Below are 20973 nucleotides of genomic sequence, written 5' to 3' on the forward strand. Positions count from 1 at the left end.
AGTCTGCATTTCTTAGTAAAGAAAGTGTTGATTTATGTGTAGAGATTTTTCCTGTTCTACTTAATTCAAGAGTGTTCTGGAAAGTTTTCTTTCTATGTGAAAGAAACAGGCAGAAGGTTATTGTTTGGGTTATTTCTTCTGGGAAGCTGAGTACAGCTGGTTTAAACTAGTTCTGTTATCTTTCTGTCAAGGTTGTGCTGACTATTAAAGTCAGACCAGGAGGAGCCTGGGTCTCACTTTCCCCTGTTATCTCATTGTTCCTGTGTGGTATTCTGTATGCTGTAGTGTTAAGGTTTGGTCTTATTACAACTGGATTTTGAATGTACTGGATTTGTGACCATTATGCTCATTTGCTTTCAGTAGCAGTAAAGCTCTGCTGGATGAAGTACAGTACAATTGCCTTTGGTCTATTTTTGGGAGCTCTGCAACATGTTTAAGTTTTTTTCTCCTCTGAAGAAGCTGGGGCGACACAATTGTTCAACAGATAAGACATCCTGGAAGAGTCAGAGCGATAAATCCCCTTCTTCCACTTTTCATATATTTTTTGCATAAAATGGGCAATAAAAGAAAATGTATGTGATGGATTCAACCTGTTTTGTGCCACAAGGGCAGTATCTCTTATAGGATGGGTTTTAAAAAAAAAATCTACCTTGCAAAACTGCATATGGTAAGACGTTAAATCTTTCAAGGGAAAGAGCTCTACCTAGGTGGGGATCATAAAGCTGATGTAAATATGGAGTGTCTTGGCCAAATGAGGGTGGAATTCTCAGCCCCAATGGGAAACAGGTTTTACTGGCTACGCTGCTAAGGGTTTGGAATTAAATATCTAGGATTCTGTGCTTGATTGTTTAGAATGCTTCCAATTGTGGGAACATAAGCAGTGACTTGAGTGATAGGCCACAGGTTCTGATTTTGCTCTCAATGCAAGCTAGCCATTCAGAGTGGTGGGATTCTGCCAGTATGTGGAAAGTTAAAGAGGAGGAATTGGGCATGGAATGTAGGCGGAGTCAGTACTTTATAGTGGTGAGCCACGCTTTGGTTTCCAGCAGCTCGTCCAGTTTCCAGACACATAGCTGCATGTGGCACACAATTTGGCAGGATTCAGTGCAATAATTTGGATTGGATGCATTCCAACGCCTGGTTAACTGCACCAGTCCATAATGGGATGCCATAGAGGAGTTTGGGGGCTACTTTGGCCTTAAATACCTTTACACTCCAAGAGTTGGGGTGCTTTTCTTCACACAACACCCTACCCTGAGTGCCTAAAGCAGGCACAGGCAAACTCGGCCCTCCAGATGTTTTGGGACTACAACTCCCATCATCCCTAGCTAACAGGACCAATGGTCAGGGATGATGGGAGTTGTAGTCCTAAAACATCTGGAGGGCCGAGTTTGCCTATGCCTGGCCTAAAGGGTTGCTAGCTGGTCAGAAAGGAATGACCTTGGCTTGCCCCTGTTCCTTTGGCTGAGACTCGAGATGCAGGGATCTGCAGGAGAGGTTTCTCAGGTGAGGGACCACAGAAACTCCAGGTTTCTCCTCTCACCTCCCTCCCTGGGTTTTCTCTACTGACATCCTCTTTTCTCCTTGCTGGCCTTGGACCCCCTGAATATTCTGGGAAGCAGCTCCTTGGGTTTGTCTGCCTCTTCTCCCAGTGACCGGATTCCTTTGCCAGCCTATCCACCTGGGTCTCTGGCTGGCTGCGGCCATCTTTCCTTTGGCTCTTTTTCTGCATCCACTTTGGTGTCACCAGCTCCATATTCTGGAGGCTTTTGCTGCATCTCCAACAGAATTCTGCCCAAAGGGGGCTAGTTTGAAAAGCTCTGGACTGTGACCCGCTCTTTCCAGGCAGACGTGAAGCCTGGAGACACCAAGGGATTCAGACAGCCCCATTTCTTCCCAGGTCTCTTCTCTCGCATTGTGTAAGCAGCACTCAGCTGGGAGCCCCCCCCCCCCCCGGAAGGAGTTTGCAGTTTAAAGCCAGCTTAATTTTTTGAGCCAGCAACATGTGAAAGCCAGTCAGGTGAGGGGGTCAGTCTTTCTTATTGGCGCTTGAAGGGGCCTCTAGGTGGAAGAGCTGAGATGCGAGAGAAGGGCCCTTGGATGCTTCATCAGCTCTGCGCATTGCTCCATACTCCATGGACTGCTCCAAGTGTCCTGCCAGAGGCTCGAGGTCCAAGGGAGGAATGAGGGAAAATCACAAGGTAATTGTCTCCTCCCAGCTCTCTGTTTGCTTCTTTATATCTCTCTCTTCACGGACAAATGGGGGCCCACAACAAACTAGTCACTAATGTGCATGTTTCCCTGAGCAACCAAAACGAATGGACTTTTCACAGTTGGTGAAAAAGTTCTTTGTGGGGTGACCCCCAAAATGCTTTGACTCGCTGGCAGGCTGTGATGAGTCCCAGCCCATAAAACTCCATAGACAGCCGAGTCTGGAGTACCTTGGCATGACGGCTCTGGGGTCTGCTGCAACAGCACTTTGCCACCCCAACAGTGGCACCTCTCAGCCTCCTTTTGCTGTAGCTCAGCCACCTTGGTGAGAAGGCCACCTGCCAGGTGTGGAGAATGGAGCACCAGCCGCTGCTGAAAGGTGCTGGACAGCCTAGCAAGGTAAGCAAGCTTGCAGAGTCACAGGCGACAAGGCGGCCGTGGGCTTAGGTTTCAGGGAAAAGGCAGAAGTATTGAGTCTCCTAATGCAGGAGGGGATGTGTGTGCGTTGTAGAGGCAACTGAAATGAGGATGCAGATTTGCATACCCTGATTTTAGAGGAGATCCCTTCTAACAAACAGATGGTGGGTTGTGTGAATACTTTCATGAGGCAACTGATAATGGAAATTGCAGCATGAATTTGAGAAGTATCTGCCTGACTACCTACCCAGCCTTTTAGGATACAAATTCTTCTAGAGAGGCTTGCAGGTAAGATTACACTACCTTCTTAAAAGCCCCCAAATACCCTTAGAGACCATCCTGGGTGTTCAGATTGACTCTTGATAGTTCTGTGCTCTTGATAGCTCTGGTGGCACTAGCTGTGTCATCCCTCCTTCCCCACAGAGAAGGGGCATCTGGCGCCTTTGTCATTCCGCTCCCACCCTATGCTGAAGAGGCACCGCTTCATCCTGGCCTTTGATACCTGTGAAATATATATTTCAGGACCCACCCTATTATTCCGATTGTAAATGATTTCCAGTGATTGTAATGTTGTTGCAAGCTGTGCAGCTACCTGTTGATGAAGGCTGGCAATAAATTCGACAGATAGATAGATAGATAGATAGATAGATAGATAGATAGATAAAGTCAACAGCATCTTTCGTACAGGGCAGTTGATGGTAGGTACCTGAGGGGGGATTTGTTTTGATTGTTAAATTTCCATTTTCTACCCACTGCACTTCAACCATTTTGACACCACTGTCAGTGAGTGAGCAAATATTTATATATTGGTGACTCGTGTAGAGAATTGTCCTCTCTCTCTCTCAGGGTGCAGAACAGAGAAATAAAAGCGGAGTTTAATTCTGTAAGTAATAAATGGGGGTGGGGTCAGAGTCTGGAATGGCTTCCAGGGGGCGTATGGCTGCAGCTACTGCTTCACCATCATTTCAGCTTTGGTGAAGGCATGTGTTGAGCTCTGATACTTGCTGCTGTTGGCAAGAGACTGATGGCCCAAGTGACCGCACTGAACTCTGTTTTGGGTGAAGAGTCTAACCAACTGTGCTGGAGCATCCATGTCCCTGAACAGACACCTCTCCCATCCCTCAGCCCCCATTTGCTTGTCTCAAGGTGGGTCAGTTTAATGTTGTGGCATGTCAGGAGTGAAGGAAAGGAAGCAGGAATGCGAAAAGCTAAGAGCGTAATGAATGACAGCTCCTCATCCTGTCAAGTGATTAATTCCTCAGATAATCCATCCACATCAGCATCACAAGCAGAAAGTCACGAGGCTCTCAGCAGTGATGGGGATGGTTCTCCTGCATGGCTGCCCTGCTCTGCACACGCAGCTTGTTGCCCGAGTGCTTGGTCATCTCCTTGTCTGCCAGCCTCGAGGTGAAGCCCAGCCCGCCCACCGCCCAGTCTAGGACAAAAGGGAAACAACGAGGCACTGGCGGTTGTGTCCCAAGGAAGTCCTTGCCCCCTCCCCCAGGACAAAGGCAAAGTCAAGAAACACAGTGGGAAAGGGCTTGTTTGTTTTCCAGTTTGGGGCTTTGATTTCCTCACGATTCAGAAAGTCCAGAGTGAGTCATGACTAGCCAGTAACTTTGGTGTTGGGGTGGTAGTTTTGTGTGTGTGCATTCCTTTCTGCTCAAGCCAGACTTGATCAGCCTGGGTCACATGCCAAGGGATTACCTGGCAAAGAGGCTATTCCTACGTGAGGACCAAGGCGGGAGGCCAATGGGCAGGTTTCCAGGTGGGGACAGATGCCAAACGGCTCCTGCCTCTGCTGCCTGGTGGAGCAGGATTCCTCCATCAAACAGGGCAGCAGTTCTGTGGTGTCACCCGGCAAAGCTGAGGTGTCACCCGGCAAAGCTCGCTTTGAACAGTTGGGCCACTCAGCAAACACTGTTCTGCAGCAGGCTCAAACCTCATGAGCCACCCCCAAACTTGCCTGCTCTCCTTGTTTTCCAATTTTTGCTAAAAATTGTTGCCTGCCACTTTTTTAAATTCACGAAGCAAGAATGCAAACTCACAAAGAGGAGAGCTCTGATGGGCAAGAGTGAGCTGTGCTCAGGGAGGGATCCTGATTCTGCAACTCTTGCTAAAGGTCACCATGATTGTCTTGTTGGATCAGGTAGTAGCTAGTCAGGTCCTGTGTGCTTTGCCAGGATTCTAGCGACCTGCAAGCATCTGAAGTTTGTTGGTGCTGACCCTGGGAAGCTGAACTGCATTAAGGAAAAGGAAGGCCAACACCTCTGTAGTGCTGGGAAAGATCCAAGGCAGGTGGGGAATGGAGAAGCTGAATCCTAGAATCCTAGAATTGTAGAGTTGGAAGGGACCACGAGGGCCATCTAGCCCAACCCCCTGCAATGCAGGAATGTTTTGTCCAATGGGCATGGGAGTAGCCAGGATTTTTGTTGAGGGGGGGCAGGACTTTCTATTGTTTTACTTGATCGGGGGGGGGGGGTAGCTGCCCCCTGCCCCCCATTGGCTATGCCCATGCCAACGGGGGACTCAAACCCACAACCTGAGATTAAGACTGAGCTATCCTGCCTCTGCTTTAAAATGCAAGAGGAAGAGAAGAAGACAGCTGGATGGAACACCTGGAAGCAGAGGCAGCACAAGGAGCAGAAACCCACAGGCCAAAGGGCAATGCCAGACCTGCTGTTCAGTGGGTGCCCAATTGCTGCCACTGTGCCATGCAATCAATGGTGCTTGCTTGTCTTTGTTGTTAATTCATTGGTATGCTTCTGAATTAATTGCTTGATTCAGTTTATAAACCATCTGTTCACATTTATTATGCTTGACTCCAGTGTGAGTACAAATCCGCTTCTCCCTTAGTTCAGAACTGTGGATGTTACAGGGTAGTCCAGCATCAGCCCACCTCTGCGGCAGCCTCTCTGCTGGAGAGGAGGGTGGCATAAAATGCCTGCCCCCTGGGCCTGAGGGAAGCCTTCCCCAACCTGTTTCCCTCCAGGTATTTTGGACTGCCACTGTCATCCGCCTCAGCATCATACAGCAGCCATGTTGGCTGGCTGGGGCTGATAGGACTGCTAATCCATAACATCTGCAGAGCTTGGCAAAGGCTGCTTAGATGTCAGTTATAATCTGCAAAAGTGAGAGATCCCATTCTCTGGAGGAAGGCTCTTGGGACGAGGGGTTGTGGGGGAAGGCTCCAGTCTGTTTCAAGCAGCATGACTCTCTGGACCATGAGGGTCTCTGGCTTCTTTCTCTAGCTCCCGACTTGGACGCTCCTTTTGGCTGTTTGTGCGGCAGGAATCGGAGGCACCTTTCAATATGGGTACAATGTTTCAGTCATCAATGCACCCACCGAGGTGAGATGCTGTTTTTATCTCTTTTCTATTGCTGGAGATGGGAGGGTTACTCTGCACTATTCTCTGACCTATCAAAGGCTTGGAGCAAAGTTGCCTGTTGCTTTCGTAAACCTCTTCCCCAGAAAGACTTCTTATCAAGCCATGAGGATAAATAAAAAGCTGTCAGGTTGTCGGCAGGACACACCATCGTTCAAATATCTGCATCATGCAGATGACTCATGCAGTCCAAACTAAGTGAACACTCCACCCCAGATTTGTGTCAAGGAACGGGGGCCACTTGCCCTCCCCAGATACAGGGGGGCTTTGTCCCTCTCCCTTCCCTCAGGGCTACTTTGGCTGCCATCATTGGGCAGGAGGCCACAAGGGCCAACCAGAAGAATCTCTTCCTTCCAGTCCTGCCTCGCCCCAATTGCCCCTGAGGATGGGGAGACTGGCCAAGAGCTGGTGATGGCTCCATTGTGCTGTCATAAATCGACAGTAAGGCTATAGATCGTAAAACTGAGCAAGTCTGGAGGGAGGCAGGCGGCTGCCCTCACCCATCATCAGCTGATTCCCTTTCTGATTAAAGAGTGCAATCTTGATTTACCAAAACATTTCATGCATTTTAAAAATAATTAAAACAAAGTAACCATGGAGAGATAAAAGCACGAGACTGAAAAAAGAGTGAGACAAACAGGCTGATGTCTCATGGATTGAGAGCCTGGGGCTGCACAGATAGCAGAGTTCAGAGGATGCCAGTATATTTTGGTCTGTTGAAGAGAAAGTGGCCTCCCCTTCGTCTCACCGTGACCCAGCATTCAGAAAGAGGGATTCCCTCTTTTAGAGGACAACCAGTGCCTGTGTGTAGTGCTGGTGGCGGGGGGAGGGGAGCACAGTTGGGGACATTGTCAGGAATCGGCACCGGGGGCCCCCCTGCTGGCCCTGTGAATCTGGGAAAGCCAAGCCCCACATCTTCCCCACTTTCCCTCTCACCAGCCTCTCTGGTTTCATGGTGGCCTGGCAATGGGAATATGACTGTCCTTCAATAAGAGGGTTAGGCAGCTGTTGCCATGGAAACAGAGCCACCTCTCTCTGCATGGAGAGGGGTAGAGGCACGGTGCCCACAGCCTTGAAGAGTGGCAGTGGCTCAGTGAATGGAGCACTGGGTGTGATTGCCCTAGCAAGTCCTAGCGGCTCTGCCAAGTCATTGATCAGCTGTTCACCAACAAATGTAAGCATTACCATGTCCTGACTCCTGCTGCTACTTCCTGCTTCTTGCTGCAAGGTTTCTACCTCACACTGTAAATCTCCTTTTCAAACTAACAAGATGCCCCACAGCCTGCCCAAGTCCATAAGTTAGAGGGTGGGAGGGGGCGAGGACCACAAAACCCCTGAGCACCTGCCAATTTATTTAGAAGAATTTATAAACTACTTTTTAAAAGCCTAAGCAGTATACATGAAAACAATACGAGCAATTATCAATAAACAAATAAAATAAGCAAAATTTAAAAACAAGTGAACACAACTAGTCTTGCCAGGTTTGCTTGAGCAATTTTTAGCTGGGTGTTTGCCTCATATGAAGACACAAGGAGCCTCAAAGCACAGGTACCAGTTCCTCACAAATGTGAGGTGAACATCATATGGTCCTTGTAAGAGTTCAAGGTCCATGGACTGAATTGTCGAGAGGCACCTGGGGGCGGGGAGCAACCCCTCTAGTAAACTCTGCATTCACCAGGCCCTGGCTTGCTCTCTCTCTCCTGTTGTGTAGCTGGGCAAGGACAGAGATGCTTCTGGTCAAGGTGGGAGGCTTTGGATTAGATGGGCCAAGCCCTGGGTAACTCCATGTCAGGCTGCAAGGAGATGGCTGTGTAAAGGGGATGCTGCTCACCCACGAGGTCCCACTTTCCTGGCCCAATTAATTCCTGCCTGGGATCAGGCCAACCAGCCACCATGCGCTGGGTCTGGGTCTCAAGGCAAAGAGGCAGAAGGGCTTGCTGCCCCTGGAGAAGAGGAGTTGGCCGTTAGCAGCAGCAGCAGCAGCGCTAAATGATCTCTCCACTTTGTCCTTCCAGCACATCCACAAGTTCCTCAATGACACCTGGCAGAGGCGTTACCAGGCAGAGCTCAGTTCCAGCATGCTGACCCTCCTCTGGTCCACCATTGCTTCCATTTTCTCCCTGGGAGGGCTCTTTGGGGCTCACCTTGGAGGCAGCCTGGCCATCCGCTTGGGCAGGTGAGCAAGAAGGAAGAGCACACGCTTCTGGCTTCTGCAGAAGAAGCTTCACTCTTCTGCAGGACGCTTCTTATCATAAGAAGAAAAATGGTTGTACTGCTTTCTTTATTTTTTTGCATTGCTTAATCCGAAAGATGTGAGGCCACGTACGCAGTCCCCAACTTAATTTCCCCTGCATAACAACCCTGTGAGGCTGAAAGAGTGAGACTTGCCCAAGAATAACCAGGACATTGACTGAGTGGGTCTTTCAGCTCATCTTCCAGCACTCAAAGCCAAGCACAACCCTATCAGCAAAAAGAGGAGTGTTGGGGGCGGGGCGGGGAGTCTCCAGAGGGGTGACTTTCCATTGTGTGGTTTAGTGGGAAAGAGGCCCTTGTGGATTCCAACCAGCTTATCTAAGATGTTTAAATTTGCCTGTTTCTCTTGGAGGACCTTGAACGCTGTGCCAACTTTGTCCAGGAGCCCGTCAGGGTCTGTGACAAAAAATTCTCTGTCCCTCAAGGGTGCAATCCTGTTACCCTCCTCCTTTGCAGGAAAGGAGCTCTTTTAATGAACAACTTTATTGCCATCCTGGCTGCCATCCTCATGGGAATTAGCTTTCCGGCTGGATTGTATGAATTGCTGATTGTTGGGAGATTTCTGATTGGTATGAACACAGGTAACACTTAACTTTGCACCTGGGAAAATTCACCTGGTGGGATTTCAGGGGCATTAAGGGCACATGTGGGATATGTTTGTGCACCTGTGACTTCATCAATGATCAGCTAGTGGTCTTACTTTGTGTGAGCACATCCTACTGCAAAGGGCCTTTATGTCGTTTTATTTTGTGAGCCTTTGCTTTCTTTTCCTGGTGGTGTTGTTGAGGCTGAACACCCTGTGACACCACCTATAATGAAAGGCCACCTGCAGCCCCTGAGGGTCCCCCGTGTGTGGATCCTGCAATGAAGAAGGGAGGCACTGATTTCCTCTTCCGTTTCCAGGCATCGGCCTCTGTGTGCAGCCTCTCTACATAGGCGAGGCTGCCCCTAAGCACCTGCGAGGCGCTATGGTCATGGGCAGCTCCATCTTCCTGACGGGGGGGATTCTAACAGGACAGGTTATTGGCTTAAGGTGAGTGCCGGGGCCCTCATCACCCAGAGGGGCTGCTCAGCTCAGGCCTGGCTTCTTGTCCCAGGATCAGAATGGAGCTGGCAGCCCCTTGTCTCAGCAGTGTCTGTTCTTCCTGCAGGGAGTTACTTGGCGGAGAGGCCTACTGGCATTTCCTGCTCTCAAGCAGCTGCTTCCCAGCCTTCATCCAACTCTTGACCCTACCCTGGTTTCCAGAAAGTCCCCGGTTTCTCTTCATTGACCAAGGGGATGAGATGAAATGCATCAAAGGTGAAGTCTGCCCTTCAGCATCCACTGCTCCTTGCTTCCCCCCCCACCCCCCGCTCTCAGCCCCAGACACCCTGTTCCCCCAAAGGTTGCTTACCTCCCCAGAGAGGCTTTTAGCCACGTGGGAATGTTCAGGGAGGCAGGAGAGGATATATTGTTTAATTATATCCTTCCCAACTTGTGTTAACAAGTTCTATAATTTAGCAGAGTAACATTCCCCCTTTTAAAAATTGCACAGCGGATAACGTCTTTGCCAGGCTTGCATAAGCCTCTAAAATAAGTTTCCTGGGAATTCCCCTTTATTCCCTCTTAAAAGAATAGACACAACACAGTCTTGTATAAAAGTATATAAAATAGTTTGCTCACATTCTGTTCACAGAGGTTTCCCAGAAGGCAGACTTAGATTACAAAATATATATATGTGGAATCTATCCCATAAGGAGATAGAGATGTTGCTTCTTTGAGGAATGGAGTCAGAGAGAGAGATGGGTGCCTCCCCTGTGCTATTTTGTTACCTGCACAGGTGAGGTCACGCCCACCTCTGGTCACATGTAGAGGAAGTTTGTCCCAGCCCAGGAGGAAACAGGAAGTTCTGACTGGCTGGCCCAGACACCCCCTTTTTATGTCCACTCTAGGAATGTTGTATTTGACTACTCTGTGTTTCACACCCCACAAGCCACTGCTGGTTGTTTCCTTCTGCTCCAAAGAGTTGTGAGTCCAAGGACTTGGTGTGGGGCCTTGGGCAAGCCAGTTTGTGCCCAGTCCAGGTGCACCTGTGAAGTAGCCAGCCCGACTCCTCTCCCATTGGGTGGTTGGGAGGGTGGTTTCTATGATCCAAACTGCAAGGCCCCTTGCCTGTCTCTCTCTCGAGCTGCAGCAGCTCTTGGCAGCCTCACAAAGATCTCCTGCGCTCAAAGGCCCACTTGGGCCCTAAAAGCTCTCCTCTATCCTTCCCAGCAATGAAACGGTTCCATGGCCCTTTGAACTACCAGGCAGAAATGGAGGACATCCAGAAGGAGCGCTTTGCGCTTGGTGGTGAGGCAGCCAAGAAACCCTGGCAACTCTTCACTGACCGCAGCATCCGATGGCAGCTCATCACCATCATCCTCTTGACAATGGGCCAGCAGCTCAGCGGGATCAATGCGGTGAGTACCAGGACTGAGCCACTCCCCACTCAGGAGAAGAGCAGCTCTCCATTAGGCATCGCTCATTTGCCTGCTGCCTAGTTTCCCCCCTGCCATGCAAGGACATGCATTGACACTCCAAGCAAACATCAGCCAACTTGGAAATGGCTTAGCTGCTGGGACTTCTCTAAGAGATTCCTGGCAGCTGTCACCTTGAGGAAATGCTGAGTATGGTTAGGTCAGGGGTAGGCAACCTAAGGTCCATGGGCCGGATGCGGCCCAATCGCCTTCTCAGTCTGGCCCGTGGATGGTCCAGGACTTGTCGTGTTTTTACATGAGTAGAATGTGTGCTTTTATTTAAAATGCATCCCTGGGTTATTTGTGGGGCATAGGAATTTATTCATTTTTATTCCCCCCCCCCCCAAATATAGTCTGGCTCACCACATGGTCTGAGGGATGGTGGACCGGCCCATGGCTGAAAAAGGTTGCTGACTCCGGGTTAGGTGCTCTGTTCTCTGATAGAACTACAGTTCCCAGGATTCCTTGGCTGGGAGCTGAGAGACTGAAGGTGGTGAGGAGCTGGCTCAGTGTAGATGTGTCCAAACAAAGGGCACACATGTGAAAGGACATTTATTCCCATTGTTAGCACAAACAGGGAAATGTGCATTGGGCTCAAAGGTGGACTGGGAAGGGGGCAAAATATCAGCCTTTTTAGGAACTGGGGTGACAGGGAAGTGTCTGAATGTCACTCACTATGGGAGAAACTCCAAGCCATCCTTTGTTCCGAAGCAACTGTCAGAACCAGAGTGGGGTTGTTTATCTGCCAGTTTCATCTCCAAGTCCAGCTTTCCATTTTACATACCCAAGCTGGCTGGCTGATCTGCTTCTTAAACTGAACTTTGCCTGGTCCAGTTGTCTATGAAGAGCAAAGCTAATGTCAGCCAGGCCCTCTCCCCACCCCATACTGTTCCCCTCCATGTGCTCTCCCTTGCACTGGACCTCAGCAGTGAGGGCATGGCTGGTGGCACTCTTGACCAGCCCTTTCACAGCCAGCTCACTTTCCTGTGAAGATTGGAGGGCAACCCTCCCAGGGAAGAATGCAGAGCTTCCAGGCCCCCGTAGTGGGCAAGTTAGGCACACCAGTTTTTAGAAGGTGGTAACATTAAGCAGTTTCTTTTCTTTTCTTAGCTGCTTTTCCAGGTAAGATACCTACCCAAATTAACTCTGCACAGGCCACGTTGCCTGGTGATTTGCCTCCCATGCATTATGTTTTTGGTATTTACTCACAGATTTACTTCTATGCAAGTTATGTATTTGAGGAAGCTGGGATCCCCCGAGAAAACATTCCTTACGTGACCCTTGGCACTGGGGCTTGCGAGTGCCTCACTGCCCTCACCTGCGTAAGTGATGAGTGTTCCAATTGCGCCCATCTGAATTTCTGAGGCAAGAAAGAGAATCCTCCTTGCTGCTGAGTGAGTGAATGCTTTTCTCTTCTTTTCGCAGGGCTTGCTCATTGAGTCTATGGGGAGAAGGGTCCTGATCCTGGGAGGCTACTCCCTGATGACCTTGTGGTGCATAGTGCTGACTTTTTCCCTGACGTACCAGGTAGGCTGGGTAGTCTTGTTCAGAACACATGTGGGCCAGCTGCAATGCAGCTTTTCAACATGATGCCTGCTCATGTGGTGTGCATGGGTGCTGAATCTTGATGAGCAAGGCACCATGAGAGGAGTCACTGAAGGCCAGCAGGTCTCAGGAGTCTTCCGCGCAGCAGGAGGGAAGCCAGGAGAGACAGCATGCTGCACTTGGCCACTCTGCTATTGGATTCCCACCCCCGGCTTGGCCCTGATCCCCTTCAGGGTGGTTACATGAGGGAGGGGCATGGTGGCTGCAGCCAGTGCCAAGCCTTCCCATGTTCTCTCTCTTCCCCAGGTGTACTCGTGGGCACCCTACCTGAGCATGGCCTGCATATTTGCCTTCATCTTGAGTTTTGGGCTTGGACCAGGTACCTCTTCCCAGTGATGAATTTGGGGCAGACACTGCATGTGCCCTCAACTACCCGTTGCTGGATTTTAAGTTGGGGACTTTTGGAGCCACAGGGTTTTACCAACAGGCAGAGCGGGGCTACCAACAGGATGCTGCAAAAGCTAAGCAGGCTGCTTGAAGGCGCTGAAACAGCCCACCTGCTGAGGGCAAGTGCAGGAAATGCATGGAGGCATCCTAAGTCCCCAAGAAGAACCAGGTTGCTGGACAAAGCCTCCTGTTCCCATGGTGGCCAGCTAGCTGCCTCTTCCAGGAAGCCCTGAGGACAACAACCCTCTCCCACTTGCGTTTCCCATCAACTGTTCCTCAAGATTAAGCACCATTGGATTCTCCCAGAAGCTCAGGGCAGGCATGAAGGGGATGGGAGCATCCTAGGTCAAGAGGTGGAGCTGTTATTAGGTGCATTCTCTCCATTTTATGGGCATCAGATACTACTATTCTGTACTGACGTGCCTTCCCTCCATAGACCCAAGGATGACAATAGTTGCCATGCTTTAAAATAAGAGGGAGTTGCCACAACTGTCCGTTTGTTCTTAGCATATGGCTCTGTAGCCAGATTCCAACAAAACCTAGCTGCTAGCCTCCCCCTCAAAGACATGCAAGCAGCTTCCTAATCTAGGAAAGGAAATCGTTTCATTTTCTGTTTATTGAAATACTCCCCCAGCATAGCACCACCTTTTTTAAAAATTGGTTTGCAGGTGGGGTGACGAACACTTTGACCACAGAATTATTCACCCAGTCTTCGCGCCCAGCTGCTTACATGATTGCAGGCTCGGTGAGCTGGCTCAGCTTCTTCACTATCGGGATGCTCTTCCCCTTCATTGTGGTAGGTACACTGGCAGTTTTTAGCCACCCAACCTCCCCTGGCTGCTCCCGCAAGACACCACTCAGGGGGACTCATCAGGAGATGGCGCTGCTGTGCCCGTTGCCCTGGTTTTTGCATTTATTTGTTGTTTTTATTATTATATTCCTAGCTGGGCTTCTGTCCACTTTCACATCAGAAAAGGGGCTCATAAATGTTGATATAAAATAGCGGGAACCCCAGAGAGCACCCTTCTCTATTGTCATCATCATCCTCCCCACCGCCTGACATCAATGCAAAATGAACTGAAGCTGGCCTCTGACGAGACAGCACCAAACCCTGGCTGGGCTCTATCAGCAGCACCCCTGGCTGCCCCTTTTCAGTAAAGCCCGAGAAAGATGGTTCACCTCTTAGTGCAATTGGAGGCAATTCTGTACGATGAGCTGCCCTTGAATCAGGGAGGTGCCTCATGCACGAGGGACAAATCTTCACGAATTCCTTTCCAGCTCTTAATACCTTTAGAAGCAACCCCCTGCGAAGGGAGCTGAGAAGTACATGAATGAGCAGAATCAGCTGCCAGTAAAACAGCCTGTTCAGCCCAGAAATGCATTTAGATCATGTTTTCTAAGCCTTTAATGACCTCTATTTAGAACTTGCCTCCCCAAAAAATGAAAAGGGAAAAATGCATCTAATTCAAATTCCTAGAATTGGTAAGATGTGCAATGATTCCAAGTTCACTAAGCAGGAGAGATTTCTAGCCAGTGATAGTGGATGCAAGAATTCAAATGACCAGCTTAAGCAGATAAAGCCACTCCAGGTGGGGCTTGGGGTGTTGCTCATGGTCCAGGATCTCCTTCTGAGGCCAAAGAGCCCCTCTAGCACAGCATCCTGCTCTCACAGCGGCTGGCCAGACAGATGCAGCCTCTCTGGGGAAGGCTGCAAGCAGGGCCCAAATACAACAGCGCTCTTCCCACTAGTGATGATGGAGGTAACTTGTAGCCATTGAGAGAGAAATTCATGGAGAAGGCTGAGCCATCCAGCAGTGCCTGGAGGGGCACAGAAGGTGTCCCCCCCCCCCATGTGACATGCTTTCTTTTTCCTTCTTCCAGAAAGGCCTCAAGCAGTACTGCTTCATTGTGTTTTTGATAGAATGCTGCTTGGTTGTCATTTTCATCTCCTTTGTTATTCCTGAGACAAAGAACAAAACCTTCCTGGAAATTAAGAGAGAATTCCACAAGCTCAACTTTGGTAGAAGCAAGGAACAAGAGGGAGAACTGTGCGAGAGACAACATCTTAGCAATGAGTTCTAAAGGGTGGGACATAGCTGTGAGGCGCAGGACCTTGCCAGCTGCGCCAGGGAACACTCATACCAACCGACTCTGCTAGCAGGCCAACTGTTGCTCCCCAACACTAGCAACCCCCCCTGTTGGCTACAGAGAAGTAGGCTGTTCTTGCTGCCAGGACTTTGTTCTCCCCCACCCTGTCCCTCCTTAAACACATTTTGTATCCTGTACAAGGACTCAGTTCAATAAAGTCAGCTGTTCATCTAAGTGACTGTCTTTACTGCTGAGCCACAAAGCTGTGAGATGCAGCCTGGCAAAATCAAGGTAGGACAACCAAATGAAAGGTGACCAGCTCAGCAAGGAAAGCATCTCGGGGGCTGAGATACCCAGTGGGCATCTTTTGTGACGGAGTATTTGGAAGAGGAGGGGGGAAAGGAATGGTGCCCAGGGAAATATAAACAGAGACCTCACCCTTTACACCCCCTTCAATGTAACCTTTCTGGTACTTTTAAAAAACTACCTTTAGTTGTTTATTTTGTACTGTTATAAAGTCCCTTGAAACATGTATGCAAGGTACTTCATAAACTATGGATGATAACCTACAAACTTTGGGGGGAAAGGATTGCAAAGGGACAGAAGAATTCTACATCAGTCTCTGCCCTGTACAGTGCCCATCCTGCTACTTATGCAACAGCGCATAGGTTTTAAAAAGGGATTAGACACACTGAGGGAAGATGAGGCATTAGTTGCCAGAGAAGGGCCACTGTTTTCATGCCCCTCAAGGGGGGTGGGGGCAGATCTGGCTGGCCACTACAGGGAAAAGGATGCAGAAGTCAATGGGTCTCCACCAGCAATGGTCCAGCTGCAAGGCTCTTCTTAGTGGACTGTGTACCAGTTGCTCCTAAGAGTCCTTCTAGAGCTCCACTTTGCACTAAACTGGAATGAGGAACCTTCGACTCTCCAGGTGTTGGGGCTCCCTTGAGCCATGCAAGTTGGAGTGTCCCCCCCCCCCGCAGGAAACATTCAGAACTGGACATGCTAAACAGTAAGTTGCTTAAGTGCCAGAAGATCTGGTTTCCTCAGAACTTCTACAAGCCTCACCTAGTTTGTATCACTCCCTGTCTTTCCCTGTGCCGCATCTCACAGAACAGTCTTAGACCAACTCAGCCCTCACCAAATCAAGACAGCATGTCACCATCTAGCCTAACCTCATTTCTTTAAAATTCTAAACTGAAGTGTATCCAGAGGCCACACATTTATTTTGATTTATAAGCTTGGGAGCTCAAAACAATGCATAACATGTATTTCCCAGACATAAGCAGGCCTAAATTAGGCAGTTCCTAAGTATGGCCTCATCCAAAGCAGGGTCTCTGTACTCAAGTGTTTATCGGAGAGCATCTTGACAATGGAGCAGTGAGATGCTTTCCACAGGTTGAGGAGCAGGTATCATGCCCATTCTCTTCCATGTCATGCCAAAGAATGCACTGCACCGTGGCCTCATTGCTTTGAGTTGCCTATCAAACATTCAGATGGGAACCACTCATCCTAGGAAATACTGTGAAGTCAGGAAGGGATTTTCTTCTTCTTCAGCTTTTCTTCTAGGTTTGCAAAATATTTCATTTTGGCTAGATATTTTTTGGCTTCTTGAAGATCATCTGCAATTAAACAAAGAAAAAGCAAATTTGTACTCCAGTGGGAACTTTGCTCCCAGCACTGAGAAATGGCTACACCATCAGAATCAGCACACTCCTGGCATTCAGGAACCCAAAGAACAGCAGGTTTTTGCAATATGTCAGTCAAGTGACTTCAAGAAAGTAGGGTGCTCTGCTGCTGGGCCATCCTGCAGAACTTAGTATTAATATTTCCTAACAGGACTAACCATTGTGTGCCTTAAGATCAATGTCTGTAGAGAAATGAGCCTCAATAAAACAAGTAAATGCATTCTATTTCTGAACAGCTCAGCTTTCCTTGAAAGGTAGTCTATAAGCAAGTCCTTATAATCCAGAATGGCTTTTGATGAGCACTCAGCCCTGTAAGCCATGTGGATGGCACGTGCCACATGCAGCTGGGAGCAGAAGAGGTCATTTGCAAGCAGGTAACACCCCAAAGAAAGTAGGAAGGAAATACTCCTACCATGTTCAAACGCTCTGCTCACATCCTTAATCAGCTCCTCTTGTTTAGCTGGAAGGGAAAGAAGAGGGCATTGATTTCATTTAAGACAAAGCTGTTATCTACATGTGCCTTCACCCCTGTTCATGAAGATCAGCTAATGCATCTTCACACAGCTGTATTGAACGTCAAGATCAGGAACTTTCCCCAATCTACACTCCCAACCCTCAGAAACTCTCAATCCTATCAAGGGGGTGTGGGGAAATGACGGATATAGCATCTGTTGTGCCCAAGTGGCCTGCCCAGAAGTAATAGCAGCAGCTTCTGTGAGTGGGACACTTAAACTGAGGAAAGGAAGAAAGAGTTAAGATGCAAATGAAAACCCACAGGGGAGCCTAAATTCAAAAAACCTCATTTGTTAGGGTTTGAAGCAGAGAGACAGGAGTCGTGTGTTTTTTCATCCACAGGGTGACCTTTGAGGTGGCTTTATAATTCTAAATACTGCTTCATGTTGTTCTGTGGAGGTTTTCATTACTGTGCTTTCACTCCTTGATAGATTCCCACCCCTCACCCCACTGAAAGACAGCATAGACACCTCTTCAGGCACAATTCTCCATCTTACCTGCAATAAAGTTTTCCATCTCTTCTATTTTAGCATCATTGTTTGCATCTGACAGTTTCTCGTTAATTTCCATGATTTCTGAGAGAAACTCAGGGTCTGCCTCAGTGTCTGTTCCTTTCTCCAGCTCTACTCCATTCAACTCCAGCTAGAAAAGAATGATAATGGCTTTTAAGAACTTCCTCACTTCACTCTGAAGGCAGCCTGTGAACCATGAGAATTGATCAGCACCTGTTGATGCAAAAGGCAGTAGCTACTTCCTATGGAAAGCTGAGGTAGACTGGAGCATGCAGATGCAATGCCACTGCTGGGCTGGAGATTCACTCTGGTTGGCTGCAGGTACAGCTAGCCTGAGGAGGGTGGGTTCAGCACTTTGGGAGGGAAAAAGAAAAGGAATTGAGAGTTGGTATTCTTGGCGCTCAGCTGGATAGGTGGATAGCCTTTTGGCTGTTTGTGAAACATCCACCCTGAGGGAAAGATCTACAGCCAGAGAAAGGAGTCTTTGAACTGAGTGTCAGATTTAAAGACAGTGGAGTATACAGACAAATGAGAACTGGGAAGCTGAATTTGAGAAAGGAAAAGTGGAGTTGTGAGGGAACACTCCACTTAGGTTTCAGTTCAGCAAGAAGGGGATAGATCTTCTGGAGACAACTAATCCCAAACCAGTCAGGAGGGGTGTGGTGATCCCCTGGTCTGTCATACTAATAGAGGAGCCTCAGGAGTGTGATTTATAGAAGGCTGGGAAGCCAAGAAAAAGTACCAACTTGTGAAGAAATCATCCATAAAAATGAATGCTTTAGCTTAAGTGCTACTTTTATTTCAAACTGCTCTAGTAATTAATAATACAGGCTGCTTCAAAGAATGGCAAAGCGAAATTTCTAGATTTGTCTAGCACGGGAAGAAACTGAGAATAAAGTATAAAATTCTGATAGAAGCTAAAGAAAGATGTGGGTTCTCGCTGCCAAACTTACTTTATATTATGACACTGCTTGTTTATGTTGGTTAAAAGCTTGGATACTGTTGAACAATATTCAGTTAAATTTGGAGGGGTACAATATTAAATTTGGTTGGCATGCATGCTTTTGGTATGGTAAAGCTAAAATTTATAAGAACTTTTTGAACCATGTAATTAGGAAGAATTTATATAGGGTATGGAGGACACATAAAAATCTGCTAGAAAGGAAAACACCCTTATGGCTCTTGCCTATGGAAGCAATCTCACTGAAAAGACTGAATATGGGTCAACAGTGGACAACATACAGAGACCTTTTGGACATTTTAGATCAAGAGGTAAAATTGAAGAAACTAGAAGACATCAGAAACCAGGTGACGGACTGGCTACATTACCCGCCTACTGAACGAAGTGTTTAAGTAAGATAAGCAGTGTGGATTTATGGACCAAAGTTCCAGATCTGAAAGGGAACCAGTAGAAAATAGAGGAAAATTAATTTCTAGGATGCATAAGAGTTTGTTAGAATGGGAAACAAATTATGACTTGGTAAAATCTACTATGATTCATTGGGCAAGGGATGTAGGACATAATACAGAATTGAGCCTCTGGGGAAAACTGGTTTGAAATTTACAGTATGTTATGCTTTGAAAGGGGACGCAGGTGGCGCTGGGGGTTAAACCACAGAGCCTAGGGCTTGCCGATCAGAAGGTCGGCGGTTCGAATCCCCGCAATGACGGGGTGAGCTCCCGTTGCTCGGTCCCTGCTCCTGCCAACCTAGCAGTTTGAAAGCACGGCAAAGTGCAAGTAGATAAATAGGTACCGCTCCGGCGGGAAGGTAAACGGCATTTCCATGCGCTGCTCTGGTTCGCCAGAAGCGGCTTAGTCCTGCTGGCCACATGACCCGGAAGCTGTACGCCGGCTCCCTCGGCCAATAAAGCGAGATGAGCGCCGCAACCCCAGAGTCGGCCACGACTGGACCTAATGGTCAGGGGTCCCTTTACCTTTATGCTTTGAAAGATGTGAAAATGATTTATAGAAAGTATCTGGCACTAAGTTAGCAAATATGTATAAGTCAGAATCAGATACCTTCTGCCAAGAAACAGAAGGTACATTTTATCATATGTGGTGAACATGCAAAGCAGCTAAAGGTTTTTGGGAGATGATACGTAATGAGAAGTGGAGGCAGCAGGGACACATCCCTCCTTAGCCTTTCTTTAAAGAAGCAGCTTACTGTCAACCAACATCCTCTTCTTTTCTAAACTGTCCTTATCATCTCTCTCCCAGCCTGTCCTTGTCCAGGGGCCAAACTAGGCTTTATTTCACCTGGGTCAAAGACCCCACTTGGCATCCCCCATGTGCATTTGTGTACACAAACACACAGGCTGGGAGACTCAATGGAATCCCTCTGGAGGCTTCATCTGTAGCTAGGGGTCTGCATTCTCCCCTTTGCTTCGGTTGGCCTTTGACCTGAGCCAGCAGGGCTTTGCTTCTCACATGGGTGGTGTGAGGCACTTTGGCCACGTGTGAGTGTGTCATCCTGTGGAACACAGCAGGTATCTTACCAGGTACAGCCCACGGCTCAGGGGGCTCAGGAGCGTCCGGTAGGCTTTGTTAGCCAGAGAAGAGTGTTGCTTGGAAAAATTCTGCTCCGCCTGTTGAAAGAGCATTGGGAGATAGGCTCACCGGTACTCCTGAGCCACCACTGGGAGAAAAGCGCAGCGAACCCAAACAACGGGGTTTACCTTACACTTTAACTTTACTCTGACTCGCTTGCACAAGAGGTATAATCCATTTACTGTTCTGCTCCCTCCCATGGCAAGAGAGGGTGGCAGAAGGGAAGGAGGCACCCGGCCTAGGCCTTGCATATGGAAGCGGAGGGGACGCCCCCCCTAAATAGCCATGGGGTGTCTTTCTAGGACGTCTGCGAGGCCCCCCCGGGGTGGGCGGCCTGCCCGCCTGACCTGAGGTCTCTGGCTGAAGAAGTCGGGGTGCAGCGCCCGCTGCAGGCTCCGGAAGCGCTGCTGGACGAGGCCCACGTCCACCTGGAAGCTGCGCTCGCTGCAGGCGAAGGAGAGAGAGAGCGAGCGTGAGGAGGGGGCGCGGAGAGAGACCCCCGCCCGCCCGCCCGCCCGCCCGCCCTCCAGGCCACGCACCATCCCAGGAGGCGGAAGAGGTCGGCGCGGGGCTCGGGGGGCTGCAGCGCCCGGCACGAAGGGCAGAAGAAGCGCGGCGGCGGCGAGGCGGGCGGCAGAGCCAGGCCGCAGCTCCAGCACGACGCCGGAGGCGGCGGCGGCGAGGACGAGGAGGGCGAAGGCCAGGCGGCGGCGGCGGCGGCCCAGGGGGGCGCCCGGGGGTCGAGGAGGCGCCGCGGCGCCGCCGCCCAGCGAAGCCTCCTGCTCAGCGCGTCCCACCTCATCCGCCCGGACTACAACTCCCGGCGGGCCCTGCGCGCCGGCTCGCCGCGGTTGGCTTGGGCTCGT

The 20973-nt window shown here is 49.3% G+C and overlaps 2 protein-coding genes across 4 annotated transcripts; one reads left to right on the plus strand and one right to left on the minus strand.

The window, feature by feature from the left end:
- Nucleotides 1-1962: 1962 nt before the first annotated feature.
- LOC310667238 (solute carrier family 2, facilitated glucose transporter member 11-like) lies at nucleotides 1963-15080 on the plus strand. Of its 3 annotated transcripts, none has more exons than XM_083419069.1 (12): nucleotides 1963-2201; nucleotides 5880-5978; nucleotides 8030-8190; nucleotides 8724-8848; nucleotides 9171-9300; nucleotides 9419-9567; nucleotides 10522-10709; nucleotides 11978-12088; nucleotides 12192-12293; nucleotides 12618-12690; nucleotides 13427-13554; nucleotides 14640-15080. In XM_083419069.1, exons 1-12 carry the CDS (start codon nucleotides 2136-2138, stop codon nucleotides 14838-14840), a joined length of 1533 nt encoding a protein of 510 aa, XP_083275195.1. In that variant the 5' UTR covers nucleotides 1963-2135; the 3' UTR covers nucleotides 14841-15080. The 3 variants fall into 3 exon arrangements, with proteins under 3 accessions (XP_083275195.1, XP_083275196.1, XP_083275197.1); XM_083419070.1 differs by lacking the exon at nucleotides 1963-2201 and adding an exon at nucleotides 2237-2610; XM_083419071.1 differs by lacking the exon at nucleotides 1963-2201 and adding an exon at nucleotides 2793-2916.
- Nucleotides 15081-16049: 969 nt separating this feature from the next.
- HSCB (HscB mitochondrial iron-sulfur cluster cochaperone) lies at nucleotides 16050-20955 on the minus strand. Its single transcript, XM_083419092.1, has 6 exons — nucleotides 20647-20955; nucleotides 20455-20551; nucleotides 20056-20145; nucleotides 17545-17689; nucleotides 16947-16994; nucleotides 16050-16468 (listed from the first exon to the last, which is right to left on the minus strand). The coding sequence occupies exons 1-6, from the start codon at nucleotides 20907-20909 to the stop codon at nucleotides 16377-16379; spliced, it is 735 nt and encodes a 244-aa protein (XP_083275218.1). The 5' UTR covers nucleotides 20910-20955; the 3' UTR covers nucleotides 16050-16376.
- Nucleotides 20956-20973: the final 18 nt, after the last annotated feature.

The sequence above is a fragment of the Podarcis tiliguerta genome (assembly GCF_965153285.1).
Source record: "Podarcis tiliguerta genome assembly, chromosome: 16".
NCBI classification, from domain to species: Eukaryota; Metazoa; Chordata; class Lepidosauria; order Squamata; family Lacertidae; genus Podarcis; species Podarcis tiliguerta.